At 35.6% G+C, this 18496-nt stretch overlaps 1 protein-coding gene across 5 annotated transcripts in view; it reads left to right on the forward strand.

Moving 5' to 3' along the window:
* The window catches only part of TDRD3 (tudor domain containing 3), a 107141-nt gene that overhangs the window by 36724 nt on the left and 51921 nt on the right, over positions 1-18496 (forward strand). For 2 of the 5 annotated variants that reach the window (XM_080376191.1, XM_080376193.1), the window contains exons 2-4: positions 7721-7805; positions 10968-11033; positions 16201-16248. In XM_080376191.1, coding sequence (XP_080232317.1) covers positions 7721-7805; positions 10968-11033; positions 16201-16248 — 199 coding nt within the window. The remainder of the gene's footprint in view (positions 1-7720; positions 7806-10967; positions 11034-16200; positions 16249-18496) is intronic. The other 3 variants (XM_080376192.1, XM_080376194.1, XM_080376195.1) reach the window with 2 other exon arrangements.

An 18496-nucleotide genomic window follows, 5' to 3' on the forward strand; every position in this document is an offset into this window, starting at 1 on the left:
TAAAAAAACCCTTTTCCTTGGCTCTGAGCATTTGCTTTGCTTTCCTTAGGTCATGATTTCACTGATAGAATAGATTTTACAACTAGATAATTAACTCATGGTTGCTTCCAGACCTTTAAAAAAAGAGGTGGGGCAGTAATGACAGATGTTCTGCTTTTACTATGTAATGTGAAAAAAAAAAACAACTCGCCCTTTTATTGTTTCATTCTGAAAATACAGAGGCTCTCTTAGCTGGTGTTTTTATTGAAAGTCAAGTGTCATAGACATCTGAGAGAGGTTTAGGCCTTAAATTTTGTCAGCTAAACCTGTGAGAATGTGAGTTTGGGAATGGATATTTTATGAATTCTTTTCTGGGATTTCAGCTTGACCTGGGTTGGAGACTGAACTTAAAGAAGTGGTTTATCCCTAGGAGTGGAAAGTTAAGTAGCTGTGATGGGATGCAAGGTTAGTTGCCTGGGCAACTGTGTATTGTAGTGTCTGTGCATCAGTTTTAGGAATGTCAGTAATATTTTAAAGATGGACTTAAGTATCTTGGTGTCTGTTCATCTAAATGCTTACCTAGTTACAACCAAATTTATGTAATTCTCAGTATTCCTTCTGCACGGTACAAATAAGCTTTTGCTAGCATAATTCCACTTGAAACTTAGTGAGTTTTTAATAATGATATAATACATTATCTTAATATTTTAGTATTGCATCTTTAAGGAGTGACATAGGGAAACAGTTTAGATTAAATTCCTATAAGGCAATTATAAAACTGGTTTGACTGTACTAGAAGGAATGGATATGGATGGTTCACTATCAAAATTTGAGGCTGCATGAAGGCATCTTCTAGGTCAAGTTTTATTTGAAACTCTTATTGAACATCTGGATGATGGAGCATGAAGTACTAAGGTTAAACACCAGAAAAAGCTCCTTAGGAATGCAAAGCTGTGAGTGCTCAGGGACAGAATTCAGAGTGCTGTTGATGAATTGGAGAAGCAATAGGACAAAACTGCACTTGGATAGCAATAATCATTGGTGTAAGTACAAGATACAGGGAAAGATATACCAGATGTACAAGTTACAGCGCAAGGTGTACAAGGCATAGGAAGTAAGTCTTCAAATGTGATTGCAAAAATGAAAGGCACACTCACTTCTCCACAGTTGTGGAGAAAACAGGAGGCAACGGAAGGTAATGTAGTGTGAGGTTAGATATTAAGAAAAACACCACTTTTCTGTATGTGAGAATATTAATAGCAAAATTGCCAAGAATGCCTCTGAATCTACATTTGTCATTCCTTACAGATGTTTGCTTTGCATATAAAGGAGCAGTTGGCCCTGATTTTGGCAGGTCTTTTGAATCTTTCTAAAATCTTCTCTATTCTTTTTCACCCTTAAGTATTTTTTTATATATGGTAGTTTGTATAATACTACGTTATTCTTGAAATGAAAAGCTCAGAAGTTGGAGGGAACGGTTTCAGGTGCGTTCCCGGTATTGTTACGCAGCTTATAGGGTGTGAAGAAACCTTCTTTAAAACCTGATTTTCATATCTAGCATAATAGTATTTTAAAATGTGTTGGGTTTTTTTCAACAACTCTGATGATAGCCCCTTAATAAAATTTGTAACACTGCAGCGTAATTTCTTTATACAACTGAAATTCAGCAGAACGTTTTGAAACCCTGTTAAGAGAACTCCCGAAGAGCCAAGAGGAGCTGCTGTTCTATTATGGAACAATACTGGCACCCAGTGGTAGCCTCCTACTACTGCATTCTTTGACGTTGCACTCTGCGTTATTGCTAAAACTGTTCTCTCTTCTTTTGTGGTGTCACCAAGTATGAGAAACTTGAACGCTCTCTGCAATTTTTTTTTTCCTTTTAAAACTTTGTCTTTTGTATGACGGGATTGTATAGAAATGTGTGTGATTGGTGAGGTAATGGAAGGAACGTTCTGATTTCTGTATACACATGTTGAAAATAGCTATATAAAATGTGCTATAAAACTTCTACACTGTTCCATGTGGCTGGCACAGAATTAAAAAAAGTAGAGTTAGTTCAGTTTGTTTTTTCTGCTAATATCACAATTATCCTGTGAAGAGCTGTGAATCTCAAATAGTAAATTTTATAAGAAGGTTTATTAATATTAATTTTCCTTATTTATTTCTTTCCTTAAACAAAGCTTATCCTTAAAATAAATATTAATTGTAGAGACGATAGGAGAAAATTACGGAGTATTTCTAGAAAAGTTAATGTGGGATAGAAAAAGGATGGAAGATTGAGAGTTTGTGTTTGTGCATGAACTGTTAGTTACAAATAGAGAAAACAAGTTTTTCAACAAAGTTGGTTGTGAAAAATAAATATTATTAGGCAAGTTGTTTACCTGGTAGGTTTGATTCTAGAATAAAGTTAGTTTAAATGTTTTAAAGTGTGTGTGTGTACATGTGCGTGTTTGTCTGCAGATGAAGTATTTGATCCAGCAGTACAGAACAGACAAGCACCACATCTTCCTTTGATAGGGTCAATTCGGTCAGTGTTTCAGACATAGGTGGTAATAATGTATCAGTACAGCAGTCTGTCTGTGTGGGCCCTGTCAGGCCTAATCTGTTCTTGATGAAGTAAAGTAGAAGATAAAATGAGTGAAGTAGAGAGGTGCAGGTGAAATTGGTACTAGAGAGTTACAGCCTTTAGCAATGGGAAATACCAAAAAGGAGAATGTGCACACCTAGAATGTGCCAAAGGGGGTTATTAAATTGCTATCATACTTGGTATCAAGGAGCAGTGGGAAAACAGCTCCCCTGTCATTGATGTAGTATGTTTTTCTGTGTATTACAAAGGAAGAATTACTGTAATCTGTTTTTCATAGAAGCTTATTCAGAACATTTTGACAGAAAAATTGCAGATTTGGATTTTTATGTGAATTGTTCACATAAAAATGCTGATTCATTACTAATGGCTTTGTTTTAATGCTTACTTCGAAGGTAAGAAACTAGGTACTTTCTAAGAGACATACTTCTGACAAAAGCTGTTGCTAAGAGGATTGTACTGCTACATGTCTCAGACAAGTGGAGCTGGGGGGGGGGGGGGGGGGAATAGGTGAGAGATACCTCAGGTTTCAGCAAGCATAACATGGAAGAATTGCAGTAGAAACACTTCCCCCCCCCCCCCTCCTCTGGTCTCCCCTCTCGATAGAATGCTCCACAAATAACCATCTCAACCATTTGCAGCAGCTTTGTGCTTATTTGGTTGTAAACTAATGTGGGGTTTTTTTGTTTGTTTGTTTTTTTTAATTGTATTAATGTTCCAAGGTCACAAAATCCCTCAGTGACTCATGCAGCATTACTTGCTTTAATTGCTTTGAAATAAATTTAATTGTATGCATTATCTCAATTTATAGTTTTTGAGATTGTTTTAAAACAACATGCGTGCAAGAAAGAAGTTTAGTGAATACTTTTTTTTCTTGGAAACTGAAGGTGCTTGCAGTGTATGTTGCTGTAGTTACCAATCCTCCGTGTGGTTTTGTGTGTGTGTGTGTGTTAAAGTTTTTTTGTGTGGTGGCTTTAAACTTTTTTCAAAAAAAAATCTTCAAAAATATACACCTCTCTTCAGGATGCTTAAGATTTTGGTGGATAGAGCCAAAAATTAAGCTGCCAGTTGGAACACAGTTGTCCCCTTTTTAAGTCTTTCTGACTCATCTTCCAGGGTAGTAGTATCTGCATTTTGTTAAGGAAATGATTTGTTTTGTTGCTATTAGTGTAAGGTATCAGTGGTCAGCTAGTGGCTGTCCTTTGACTTAGAGAGCTTTGTGGAGCTTGGCTGCTTCTCACTCTGTGCTTCTCACCATTTATTTTACTATTTATTTGTTTGCTCCTTCACCTTAAGCAGAAGTGCATATTTCTGATATTTTTGTGTACTGGAAGGACAAAGGGAAATATTTATTGACTGTAGCAGCAGTGTTTCTGTGCCAGGTTGTTCCCTGTACCACCTTACCCCTTAAAAGAAGTATGGAGAGCAAGAATTGATGAGGACACTGCTTGTACAGTATGACCAGGGTACCTCTTGGGGATTGGGAGCTCATGAGCTGCATCCAGCAGTGTGCTCTGGTTTGTGGGTGGTTTAGGATTGCTTCCTACCCCTTGGCAATAGGAAACATTGGATTAATGTAATAGGATCACAGTGTGGTTCACCTTTCATTATCTAAGGTTGTGATAGGTCATGTTATTTTGCAAAATGGATAGAACGGGTAATGTAGATGTGAGGTACTTAAATGAATGTAATAGAGACACAGAGCTGCAGGGCTGTTCTCTTTGATTCTGGAGGAGGTTTTTGCTGTCTTTGGTTTTGTTCAGGGTCAGAATTTTTTTCCGTCGTCTAATACAGAGAACAGAAAGATTGAGTGGCTGTAAAGGTCCTACCTTCAGCATATCACATGCCCTTATTAAGAGCAGATAGAAAAGGGGTCTCTTTCCTTTAATTTCTAATTCAATGATCTGTATGTTGTGGAGGGGAAGGATCATGCCAGATAAAAAGTTAATTTTGCTTCTTGTAACTCCCTCTCCATACTTGAGAGATACACATGTAAGTTTTCCTGTATAAATAAACTTAAAATAAATTCCTGAAAATACTATTCCCCCCCCTCCAAGTAATTTGTGGGCCTGTAGCAGGAAATACTAAAAACTAAAACTTAGGTAGGTCTAGTAGGAGAGACTGTATAGATAGTGAGGAGAAAATAATTTATTTTAAATTAGAACTTTCTGTAAGGTTGTAAAGAAAATGTAAACATGTTTGGAGTACTCATTGCTCTATAGTCTGTGTAAGAAAGTTGTTAGGGCAAAATGGAAAAGACTGACTTGATATAGACTAGCTCCAAGATTCTATTAAAAGAGAGCTCTATACTGTGGCTAATTCTGTTGCGCAATGTTTTCTGGTTGTGGTTTGTTTCCCCACCAATTCCTGATGAAATCTGCACTCTTACGTCCTGTTGCACAGAAGCAACACCTGACACGCTACTGGAAAGTTCTGTTAATGTCCATTTTTTTCTCTGAAGTTCTTCAGCATAATTTTTCTGACATAGTTGTTGATCTTTTTTACTGAAAATAATTCTAATCCTGTTCTTATGCATTCAAGTAATTTATGCTTTCATGTAACAAGTATCTATAAAAACCAAACCAGCCAACCCCGAACTATAAAATATCCCACCCACTTTGATGTTCACAGATTTTGCTTTTTTGAAGACTCTTTTAATAACCATATTAATCGATCTTCTGCTGAAAACCTTTAGTGTTTGTTCAAATCAATCTAACAGATGTCCCCAATGGCATTTCATGATTGGTGCCTCTGTTAAATTGGCAGGAATTTCTGTCAGGTGGGCAATGTTTCTGCTAAGCGTTGTTGTTTAAATTGGCACAAAGTCAGAAGTGAATAGTCTTTTCCAGTGGGTTTCTTTTTATCCTTCTGTCTCAAAAAAACCCCTCCAAAGTAATGAGAAAACCAAACCAGATTTTTTTTTTTAAATATAAATTTATATGTAAGTTATAAACTGAAAATTTTGACTAAAGTAGAGTGGGATTTTGACAGCTGTGATTCAGTCTTCACTTTGAAGTGAGAAAGTAAAAACATGACTCAGAAGTGAATTTAGTGGCAGCAGAATTGATCTTGTCCTATATAGGGAAAATTAATTTTAGGTCAGATTCTTGTTTATTCATTCTTTAAAAACACTTTTTTCTTGCTGCAGAACAGTAGTTGTTACATCTAAATACCAGGCTAAGTAACTGTAAGAGAAGTGCAATCCCTTTAGCTTCAGTGGAATTGAAGAATGACTCAATTTACATTAGGAGCAGAAGAGAAATCTTTCCATGACTTGCCTGACAGTCTAAAACTTAGCTTATGGATTTTGTACTGCCCCTAACCCCTGGTGTGGGACTTGTCTTCAATTTTATGCTGAAGATGACAAAAAGTTAACTTGTGGAGCTACGATGCTGCTCTTTCTAGGAGGTCTGTTGGTGTAATTAAACCACAGTTGAAGCCTTAGAGAGTAGGATAGTGCCTGTTGAATGTATCTGTTCTACTTTTCTCTGGCACAGAGTGGGAATGCTGTTCTGCTCTACCTTCCTACTCCAGCTAACAAGATCTGCTAGTTCACAGTAGTTACCTGAATCTTCACAGGTCATAGTATTCGAGCGAGCTCAGAGTCACTCAGCTGGGGAAATCCTGCACTCCTATGCAAGCTACCAAATCTTGCCACCTTATTCTTCTCAAGTGTCTGCCTTTTATATATAAAAAAGGATGGTTTCCTCTTACGTTTTTAGATATCTCATTCCATGCATGCGGGTTTTGGGTTGTGGGTTTTTTTTTGTTTGTTTGTTTTTTGTGTGTGTGCGCGCGATGGTGAAGGTGGTGTAGTCCCTCAGGATTTGCTAGATGTCAGTGTCCGACTTTGACTTGAACGTTCGATCCCATCAAGTGTCTGGGTTAGAGCACAACTGGGATCGATAGTCTGGGAACACTAGCAGAGCTTGAGAGAGTGATGTTAATGTTACCTGGGCCTATCAAGTGTACTTGCCTTCAGATGTTTTGCATGGCTTATAAGTTACACTGTGGATGTTATTTTTTTCTAAAAGAAATATGTCTTGAAGCACTCATGAATATTTAAATATTTCTTAATGTATAATAAGCTTTATTTCTTAAGTCATTCTTCTATTCTTTGGGAAATTATTTCTTGGTAAGTAGTGATTCAAATGTTATTTGGGCAAGTACTCTGTTTCAGACTGAGTATCTAGCAAATACCAATTATTTAATGATTGCTGTGATATATTTAAATAAAATGAAGAGCTGTACAGAGAAGGCAGATTGCCAGCTGCATAAAAATGAAGACTGGGGCTTCGAATAGCAAATGCCACAATTTCTGACCACTCAAGTTAATATTATCTTCCTTTTATTTCCAAGTGTTTTTGGAGGTTTGAATAGGTCAGCCCTTTTGAATTGATTAGCTGAATCCATTTAAAACCTGCTTGGTTTTCATATGAACAAGTTTATTGTATGCTTACAGAATTTCTGCAGAAAGATACTGATCCTGGACTACCACCACAAGGGTCACAAATGCTGTTTCCAAATGTGATTGTGGAGGAGATTTTCTATTCTAATTTAAACTTTTTCATGGTATTTGACGGTATTGATCCACTATAATGTGCTTCCATTTATATGAGTGTCTTTGTAGCCTAGGCAAGCAAGAATAAATTTTATAGGATAGCAATGTTAGGTGCCCCAGCCCTTGAGGGCTTAACCATACAGTCTTGGTCTTTAGAAAAAGATGTGGTTGTGTTGTTTGTTGTGTGTGGGATGGGGATTTTTTTTTCTTGGAAGTGCATGAGTGAAATTATAACACTTAAATGAAATCAAGCACAAATAGTTGATCTTGTAACCAGTTTCCTGTAGTTTGGGGGAGGGGAGGGGCATGAGGAGAGCAGTGTTACTCTGAAATAATGGAATGATGCCTTCTGTTACTTTGTAAGTAGAGCTTTTGGTTGGGTTTTTTTAGTTTTTTTGTTTAGAAATTATATAAGAAATCTTTTACTCGATTTCATCTTGTTGTAAGGAAACTGATTACATGAAGTAATTTTCCAAGTGTTTTTAAATCTACGCTTCACCAGCAGAGAAGATACAGAGGCATAATCTTATATACAGAAAAAAAGTTTTCCTAATAAGATACATCATGTGATACTCTAATATTTTTTTCTTTAACAGGTATCTTTCAGATGAAGGAATTGAAGCTTGCATAAGTTCCTCTGAAAAAGTTAATACGAATGACATTGTCCTAGTTGCCCTTAATGTAAGTTATGATTGTGAAAACTTTCCTGACAAATCATGCTAAAAATGATATATCTGATGGCTCAAGTGTAGGTTTGTGTAGCTAATTAAGTGTACTGTTGTCTGTGTGATTTACAAAAAGGACAGAATACATAGACTTTCTCCTTGTGTGTATGAGTTGTGAATTTTATTTGGAAATAACACCTAATCCAAACTGTGAAGCCTGGAGGAGAAAAATGAATGTAATTTGCACTAGGAAAAAACTTTTTGTTCATGAAATGTAAATCTAAAGTTGAAGTAAAAGCAGTAATAAAGTCAGAAGTGCTATGTACTGACAGGAGTATGAAATTGTAGTACAAAATATTAATTTTTTTGGGATGAATAAAACACCCTTACTTAGTTTGACTTTTGAATGTTATACTCATTAAAGCATATTCAAACTAATGGTGAATTTTCCTGTGATGTGTACATATTTATGTAACTACAAACAGTTTTTTTTATTTACTGTAGAAATCTGGATTAGTAATAGTTGTTCCTGCCTACAAATAAATACAAAAATATAGAATATAGAGAAACAACTTAGAAGCAATAAACCTTAATACTTACAAGGACTCGACAAGTGTGCATATGAATTCCTGTTTTTCATAGTTCTAGTATATACATTGTTGGTACACATCAGTAAGTCTGCTCCTTTTCAGTAACAATAAAAAGAGGGCAGCTACTCAATCCATGCATTTCTTACTTATTTTTAATTTATTATATCAAAATTATGAAGGAGATTTTTGAGAATTGTACATTTTCTTTGTTTAAAACTTCTTAGTCATCCATACTCAAAAATTTTACAACTTGTATGTGCTGTGTATGGACTTATATTTTCCAAGGGGAAAAACAACATAGTGGAGCACTTGAAAAAAGTATTCTTTCCTAACGAAGTTGTGGATGAGAGTTGTTACAGATCATTTTGCTCATCTTTGAGATTCAGCCAAACTGTTGGCTTGAGATGATGCTTTGGAAAGAGTATCCCCTCTGCTCCTTTATTTTATTCTTTGAAGCATTCTGTTCAGTCACTCATATGTACACCTGCATAAATTCATGTAATGAATTTGAAAAGAAGTAAAGCAAAATTACAATGCAAAAATGCAAAGAATGTAACAGAATACATGCAGAGGGCAAGCATTTGGTTTCTGGACTGTAGTAGCATGGCTATATGTATCTTGAGAGTGCATTACTGCTTTATATAAAAAAAATAAAAATGAAATACATGCTGGGTTTTCCCCAACATGTAAATTATAGGCTGGAACAAGCACTAACATAATCATATATACATATATGTGTTGTATGTCAGGTTTGTTTGGTGGATAATAAAAATAAAATAAGATAGAAACGTTGCACAAGTACTCCAAAGCCAGTTTTAATTGCTTATCAAATTTTTGTTAAGTCAGTTTTTTTTGATGGCCAGAAGATTAAGTTGCTTGTTAAGTAACTAGGGAATATCAGTGTGGCTTGAATGGCAGGATTTCAGTGAATTTAGATTCCACTTCTTACAAATTCACAAATTCTTTCCTTGACTGCTAGAGACACATTTCAGGCGGAAGAAACCAAAATGTTAACTGACCTTTTATTTTCTGTGTGAACTGCTTAAATGAGTATGTAATAGACATGAATGTACTTCCAGTCCTTCAGATGTTTTTATTTTGTATAAAATATTGCAAAGACTTTGTAGAACTTGTGTCCCCTTCCTGTTGCTGATTGCAAAGCATTTTGCTGGAGACCAGTCAATTATATGCATATGGAACATGTGGGAACAGTTTATAGGAGCATGTGTGCTATTCAGAGCTACTCAGAGTAAATACACTTGAAGACCATACCTACATTTAGTTTTTTAGTTGTAGGGTACCAATATTTCTCATTGAAAAACAGAATAAACCACTTGTTTACGATGTTTTGGATACTAAAATGTAGCACTGCTCAGTTCTAGATTGGAACGCTGAAACAGCAGTCCATTGGTATATATTAATGGCAAGTTAGTGTACAAGCTGTAGTAGTAATTACATTTAGCCCTCCTTTTGGAAGTGTTAATGGTCATGATAAATAAGGAGTGTTTTCACCTTCAGTACAGTAGTCTGCACCAGCCTGTCATATTTAAAACAGCAGGCTTATTTCAAGTAATGAAATTTAGAAAATTTTAGAAAACATTGGTGATTTAGGCTGCACTTCTGTGCTGTGTGGTTTAATACCAGCCAGAAACGGAGTACCATGCTGCTTACTCACCCACTTCCCTGTCCCCTGGAGGGATGGAGTAGACAATTGGGAAGGCATGTAAACTCTGAGAGTTGAGGTAAGAACAATTTAATAATTACAATAGGAGAAACCCACAAAATAATAATAGTAATTCTAATAACAATTAGTATGAAAAGGGGGAGGAGAAGGGGAAAGGAACACATGTAAATGTAGTAAAAACATAATGTGTAAAGTTTAATTGGGTTTTATTCCATTTCCTATTTTCACGTTTGATCTTTTATAGCCATCCAGTGCATCCTTTTGTCACACATCGCCCTGATTGGCATGCTTGTCCAAAGTGTTAGGTGAGAAAAGTGTTTCTGTAGAGATTCCTTTGTTCAATCATACAAATTCTTTAGTTTAATATTGTCAGTGGCTACGTTGTGCAGTTGCTGAATAATGTCGTGCAGCTGTCTACCTCACTTGAAAAGAAGTAATCAGACATTTCAGTTAAAAAGCATTTAATGGAAATAAAATTGAAGCTTTTATTCCAGGTATGATTGCAAAAATCATCAAAATCTTTTTGAAGGATTTGCATATGTAAAACCATACAGACTAAAAATGCTTTTCTGTAAGTGCCAGATGGAGAGTGAAGAAAGAAGTTTATTCCTGTTAAACCTTGGAGTTATGTCTAATAATAAAACGTTACTTAGTTGTTTCATTTCCTCTATTAAAAGCATTTAATCATCCTTGAAAATGTGCTTAAAACAAAAATTAATTTAAAAAGGTAAAAGACTAATTCTGTGAACTCTTTAATTTATTTTTTTGCAGCATATGCAGTTAGTGATTATTTTTTTTAAGAAATAGTTGGCATTATAGAAGAAAAATACCCTTCTTTTTCCTATTTTTTTTTGAAACAGGGTATTTTGGGTTAATATTCTCTTGTCTCCTATATTAATTTCAGACAGATTTAAGAACGATTGGCAAGAAGTTCCTCCCCAGTGACATCAATGGCGGAAAGGTGGAAAAGGTAGACAATATTTTTACTTAACTTTTTTTTGGTGTTCTGTGATTTCTGTGTAATGACAACCTTCTCTGGTGCATTAGTCTGGTTTTGTCATCATTTCATATACAAAAGAAACTAATATCTGAGTATGTTGTAGGATAAATATATGAACATATTAGTTTGCCCACTAGGCTTCATAAAGAAAGGACTCTCTTTATTTCTCAGCTTTGAAATGCTTAAATGAATGTCAAGAATCCTAGCCGCTTGATTTATCACTCAAAAGTTATTTAACCTATTTGATCTTGACATGGTATCAGAAGTTCATTTTTTCCCTCTCCTTTGTTCTTGTGAGGGCAACAAAGCAGGTTAGAAAAAGCAAAGCAGCTGTAAGAAATAAATTTCTGTTTTGTAAAACTGAACATCTCAGAAAAAGTGGGAAAAACAATTTAATTTTATAGGATCCCTGTTAAATTTGCTGCTGTCCCCTCGGAGTATGTGCTTCCTTTGTGTTACTGTGTGTCCTTTTGAGGATTCTCATTTTTGTTACTGACAGTACAAAACAGTATATATGTAGGATCCTAAATAAGAAAACAGGGACCATTACTGAATGGAGCTGGATAAATTTCCACATGGGATTGTCTTACAATTGATGGAGATGGAGGACTGGATAAGAAGATTGAATGCTGCAGGAATCTGATCCAATCCAAACTTTTTTGAAAGTTTGGTTCAAGGTATTTCTGTTTCCCAGTTTGTCAGATAGTTGAGAGAGATCAGTGCTTGCAGGCTCTTTCCATTTTTAATCATTGAAGACTGAAAATACAAGGAAAAGGGTAATTTTTTTTCTCTTAGGTAATGACTTCTGACAACAGGGGCAGGAATTTTGAGAAGCTGGAGGAAACAGAACAGAAGAAAACTATGGCCCCTAATGGTCTTCATTAATGAGAAATGTTTGTTTAAAAAATGGCATTTTTTAAATTCTAGAGACGTACATCTGTCATTATCGTTAAGGAGCCAGGAGTTTTTACATGTGAACTTCTAGTGAAATTACTGTTTTTATTTGGATCACAGATCTTAGGAAATTAGTCTACCCCCCCCCCCCCCCCCCCCCCCGCCCCCAAAAGCCCAAATCAAAACAAACACCTGCAAACTGTTTGCTGAAGGATGATAATACTTCAGGTTTCGAGAAGTAATGATTGCACAGAAAAAGTCAGTGTTTGTCTCTTATTTATAGTTTTTAGTCCAGACTGCTAGTGTACTGACTCTGCTTTTTTTTTGACTCCTGTTTCCTTTTTTAAGTAAAATTAAGCAAATCTGACTACTTATATACATTGCAAGCTTAATAGCAGCATATATTAAATACTTCATGTTACTGTCATTTATCAACACATATTTCTGTATTTGCTTTTTATATGCAAGTAAGGATACGGTTGAGACAGGAATAACTTCTAAATATAATCTCTCAGTAGAAAGCAGTCATTTGTGGTTCAGCAATGCTTCAGAAAACAATATAAATTACATGCTACTGTTTTTCCTGCCATCCAAGACTAGGTTCAGTATTATTTAACTTGAGAACATATGATGTATTTCCATATTGCATAGAAAATAACTTATTTTGTATTAGTGGCAAATATTTGCATAAAAGCTGAGATGATGTCCTAGTGTGAAATGATGTGGGTGTTTGACCATTTATAGGTGGTTATTAACTTCAGTATTCAATACACAGAAATGTTGTATTCACTCATTTGTCTGTGTTACGCAGTTTTAAAAAAATCAATATTACCAGCATTAGCCACAAGATGGCCACATTTGCATAGGATTTGAAAAAGCTGAACCCTCCCATTTCCATCTAGATGGCTGCTATATACCATAAATACATGTTAAGTGTTCTTAATGCAATAAAAATGCAAAGGAGGCTATAAAGTTATAATATATGATTTAGTAATGCTGTTACTTTTAAGGCATAACTGATTTTCTTCTGAGTATTTATGTTTCATTACAATGGAAACATTCATTGGAGAAGAAGGATTCAGAAAGGGTTTCCTTTCCGAGCTCAGAGACATGCTAAGAGTACTGACAGATGGATGATAAGCAGTTACAACATGAGTTACCAGTGATTCTAATTCCTGTTTAAGGTTACTCATACACCTCCCAATTTCTGTCTCATTACTTTAATAAAACTAACTGTGCTTTAATACAGCTAACTGTGCTTTGTTGCCTTTTAGTGTCTCTTTGAATGTGGATTTTGGTTTTCTACAGGTGTGATTTTTTTATATTTTGTTGTTGTTAAAGGGATGATCAGATTTGCTGTTCCAGTTACAACTGACTAGCATTTAAAAAAAACAAACAACCCTCCAATCTTGAGGTGCTCATCTTTATCTTCCAGTGAGAGTGATTGCTATAACAGATCTCCTGATGTAACTGTGTTTGAAACTCCAAGTGTCAGAAATTATCCTATACATTTTTATTTGTTTGTTTCTTTTCTAGTTGAGTTGGCTTTGTCAAGATTATGCATGTGGTAATGCTGACAGATCAAACTAAGTTGTAGTCTTTTTAGAAACAGCTCTTTGCCAGCTTTAGGTAAGCTGTGGGCCTTGAGCTCTTCACCTTGATGAGTGTTTTGATTGTGTTCTTAGCTCCTAATGCCTACTTCAGAAGCTTTTAAAAAGGCATGATTTTTGAGAAAAAGTAAATAATGTTAGATACAATAAGCTAAATATTTGTGAGAGGCTGACTAGTTTTTGGTTTCAGACCACACTTCGAGTGTGTCAAAGCAGTGCCCATTAGAAGATGGTCCAATAACAGTCTTGAAAACAGTAGAATATAGTCTAGTTGCTATATTGCAAAACTGGTTGAAAATTACTCACCGGTTATTGGGCATTGCATGAGATCTTATCTTTAAGGTAGAGATCTAAAGAGATAGATTTATTAGAACATTGTTTTCTACGTTGATCACATTGGTGAGTATGCTTATAGATATTTTGTGGCTAGCTTTATCTGGAGCATCTCCCCTTATTCTAAGGATGGCAGTAGTTGTTTAATTCCTGTTTTTGAGCTGTAATGTCTTAATTGGCAGGTGTTGAGGCAGGTGTAAGTACTGTTTGAAAAGTACTGCTACAAAGTAGTTTTACTGACATCCTGGATTTCCTGGAAAGGCTATTGATTCGTTGTAGAAAGAGGTAGTATTTCCATGTTTCCAACTGTTGATCAGTTAGTCCCCTCCAGTCCATGTGTGTAGTTAATAATTCAGAAATACTTTTTTTTCTGAACATGACATGATATGCTTAGATTTGTTTATCCATATTGAAGTAGCTTATAAGCTAACTGCATGACTGAATGATCTTTTAATTAATTTAACCTATGTCCAGAAAGAGCTGAGTATATTCTATCATATGATATGTAGATACTTGTTTGCTTCTGGTTTTGTGGTGGTTTTTTTTTGTTTGTGTGTTTTTTGGTTTTGTTTGTGTCTTTTTTTTTTTCTCTTTCGAAGAGTCATGTATGTTCTGAAATTAGCACTGCTAGGTTTTGTGGATAAAGAGGAAGGTGACATGGTATGTCTCAATGAGATTAAACTTCTATTTCTAGTCATTCCTCTTATCCCTCTTTCTGCTGTTTCACGTTTCAGACTCTGATTTACCCAGCAGTTTTCACATACATTAATGTAAAACCTACAGTATAAATAGTATAATGGCATTATGCAGTATAAGATATTATTATTACATTTTTCACCTTGAAAAAGGAGACAGAGCATTAATTATGAGATTAATGATGGATAAACCTAGTGTTCATTCCTCAACTCATTTAGCCTATGTTATGTACTCTTATTTCCATCCTTTAGACTCTAAGTAGTTAAAGCTTAGTGCTTCTTTTATGGCACATAATATTTCTTTATTATTCTACTGTTTCTTTTATCTTAGTTTGGGTTTTTGCTTTTTTTTTACAATTATTAATTAGTCATCTGAACGGCTTTTCATAGCATTCCAGCCTTAATGTGTGCAGTTGCTGGTCCCGTTAGAAGATACTTCTGGAGAGAGCAAGCTGCAACTGTACTATTTGGAACTTTAGAATGAAGGCATTACCTAAATAATACAGTTTTGTATGTAAGAGAACAGTTACAGGATCACAGAGTGGTTGAGGTTGGAAGGGACCTGATGACCTCATCAGGTCCAACATCCCTGCTCAAGCAGGGCCACCTAGAACTCGGTGCCCAGGACCATGTCCAGACAGCTTTTCAGTGTCTTCCTGGTGAAGACTCTGCAATCTTCTTGGGCAGCCTGTTTCAGTGCTTAATCACCTTCAGAGTAAAAAAGTGTTTCCTGTATTTTGCTTTGTGCATTCTCCGGGTTGAACAGTCCTAGTTCAGAGTAAAAAAGTGTTTCCTGTATTTTGCTTTGTGCATTCTCCGGGCTGAACAGTCCTAGTTCTCTCAGCCTTTCCTCATAGAAGAAATTTCCAGTCCCATCATCACGTCTGTGCCCCTTTGTGTCTAACCTTGGTGTCCATCCTGTAGGAAGTTTGGTCTTTTCTATGAGATCCATGAAAAGATTAGACTCGATGAGCCATTGAGTTATACTGCAGTGGTCCATCAGTCGGTATTTTAAGAGTTCTGGACTTCACTACTGTCTCCATTATGGGCTGTTCGTTAGGGTTTCTGTATCTGTGAATTTAATTTATTACTTTTTCATCCTCTCATCTGTTTCATATGCTGAATAGCCATTAACCTTTACGAAACGTTGTAAAATGTACAAATCTTTACAAAACCATTAATTTTTACAAAACACATATCCTTTCATTCCAGGTATTATTACAGTTTTGTCAAATGAAATCCTTTTTTTTTTGAAGGGTAGGGCTTGTAGAAGTGTTGAAAGAACCCATTTTAATCATGATCCAAACATATTGTCCATTTTGAGAAGGAATTAAATTGATCTAGCTGATGTCATGACATGTTTTTTCTTCCACTTCCTGCAGGGAGGAGCTGGACCCTAGCTGATGTAGAAATTGTTTGATATATTCAACGTAACTGTATGAACTGTTCAAATTATTCAAAGTGTTAGTAAGGGAACTGCAAGTTGCATTTTTATAATGGGAAGTGACACAAAACCTTAATAGTTGGGATAGAACCAGCCTTACTACTTAAGATACTTGGTAATTTACTAGAAATTTGCCTCACCATTCTCTATATGACATTCAGCACCTGACTGCTGAAGAAGTTTCAGATTGGCTGACTCTGATTAAATGTGTAAGTTTACCTGTTGACCATAACTGATTTGATTTTTGTTTGTTAATTTATATTTTTTTTTCCTGTCTTGATTCTCACAATGGTGCTTTAAAATAGTCCACACAAGGAGGACTGGCATAGGCCTTCTGGATTCACTTGGAATCCAGTGATGGTTGTCCTCCTCCTGCAGGAAGACTGACTCCTGTTTATGGTGTCACTATGTGCTCATTTTATGTGGTGAGAGGGGAAATGAGCTGAATTGGAACTGGGGGATGTTGATGCTCTAATGTCTTGATTAAGTCTATAAAAATAGTTGTGTTAATGTGGTACGTTTGAGGAAACTACACACTTTCATTCTTCTTTCACACCTGTTTTCCGAAGTGACATGTAATTTTCTGTGTTAAGGAAGCAGAAACTACTGTCCAAGCTCAACGCATGCACAGCTCTGCTTTATTGTAGTGCATGTTTGACGCTGCAGACAAAAAGCCCTGAACGTACTGGCTTGTATATTCATAGTTAGCCTAGCCCGCGTATCTTTGCACTCCAGATTTTAAGGGATCTACCAAACAATTGTTTAAAACCAAAAGCAAGTACCCAGAACTAGAACCTGCTCAACATTTGTGAAAGAAATTGCCACTGTAGTAAAGCTACTATTCAGCTGGCTGACAAACCTAGTTTGGTTAACTAGAAATGCTTCTTAGTTGCCTAGTGTTTCTTCATCTTTGAAGACATTGTATAATGTTAAAAACTATTAGTGTTAATTTATGCCAAGCATAAATTTTTGTTGAAGCAACCAGTGAGTGTGGCATTGCGGTTCATTCACTACTGTAGAAAGAATCTTTCCATACAAAAATTTACAAGGGAATTTTTTTTGTGTGGTGGCTTTGCTGTAGTTAATTGATAGAGGAGGGAAACTTGTTTTCATAGTATACTTTAGTTTATCTGGTTTTGCTTGTGTTGAAATAAAGGGGAAAAATTTCAATGTGTGTGAGAAACAGAATTGGTCTTTTAATTGTTATTGAAAGAAATAATGTTCATTCAGCATTTACTAAAAATACTGTGGTTCTTATTTATGCTCTTTTCTTCGAACATTCAGGATTGAAGGAAAAAGATAAGAAAGCTTCAATTTTCAGTAGATTCCAAATAAAGTAGTTCTTCAGCTTTTGAGTAATCCTCCATCCCAAATACTGTATTTTCCATGGTTTGATTTGAAGTCATAGACAATGCAGGTGCCTTCAAATTTTAAATTTACTTGAAAGTGTCAAGAAAATTTAGTTTATATTACTGGCTATTGTCTCAAGATCACAAATCCATGTAAGAAGTGACCTTTGTAGGATGCTGCTTTTGCTCCTTTTAGTGACTGTTTTCTTCCTCCTCCTAGTACAATTTCATGCTTTGTTGATATTCCAAACTATTTTCCTTTTTCTTTTGTTCTCATCCTAAATAAAGTTTCTGTTTCCTTATCTTCTGATTTATCTAGTTTCACTGCTTCTGTTCCTTTACTAATTTCTTTTTTCTTTATGTATGTTTACCTCCTGGTTATCTGCTCTCATTTAGTGTTATTCTGGGCTACCTGCTCTGTTTCTCAAAGGGAAGAAGCTGATGAAATGTGCACTTTTTCATCTTTTCTGCTGTCTCTTCAGTACTAGAAATCACTTGAGCAGTAACAGATTATTCATTTTTGTTTCTCATGGGGATTAGAATTACTTTGTACTCAGCTATAACTGAAATGTGAAGTGGATTGGTCAGTTCATTTTGGCTTTTTCTTTGTGTTGTGGGTTTTTTTTTTTTTCAACATAAACTGTGGTGTGTCAAGTGGAGCATGCTGCATTTTTAGGTAACCAACAGGTGGTGACGTCCCTTGAGGTTCTTACATTCTGATTGCACCTCTGAAGAAGCTGTGTTTCTACTTAGTGTTTACAAAGAGATTGTACTTGAAATGTATGCTTGATGCAACCAGTCTTCAGGCCTATTTTTTTTTTTCTTTCTTTAGAACGTTTTGTCAATGAGACCGTGTGGTACAGCATGTGAAATCTTACTGGAACTGCATAGTATGTTGGAAGTGATAATATTTGTGGGTTGGTTTGTTTTGCCCCAGCTTCATTAACTTTTTTCCATAATTGGTATTGCAGAGATGTATGAAGTATCACAACTGTGTCTCTAAAAAAGCTGGTTTTGTTATGCTTTAGAATATATAGTGTATGAGTAATAGATATTGGACATGACTGCCTGATCAAATTACACTTCTCTTTGCCTGGGGGCATCTGTT

This window comes from Falco punctatus (assembly GCF_963210335.1).
Source record: "Falco punctatus genome assembly, chromosome: 2".
Taxonomy (NCBI): domain Eukaryota; kingdom Metazoa; phylum Chordata; class Aves; order Falconiformes; family Falconidae; genus Falco; species Falco punctatus.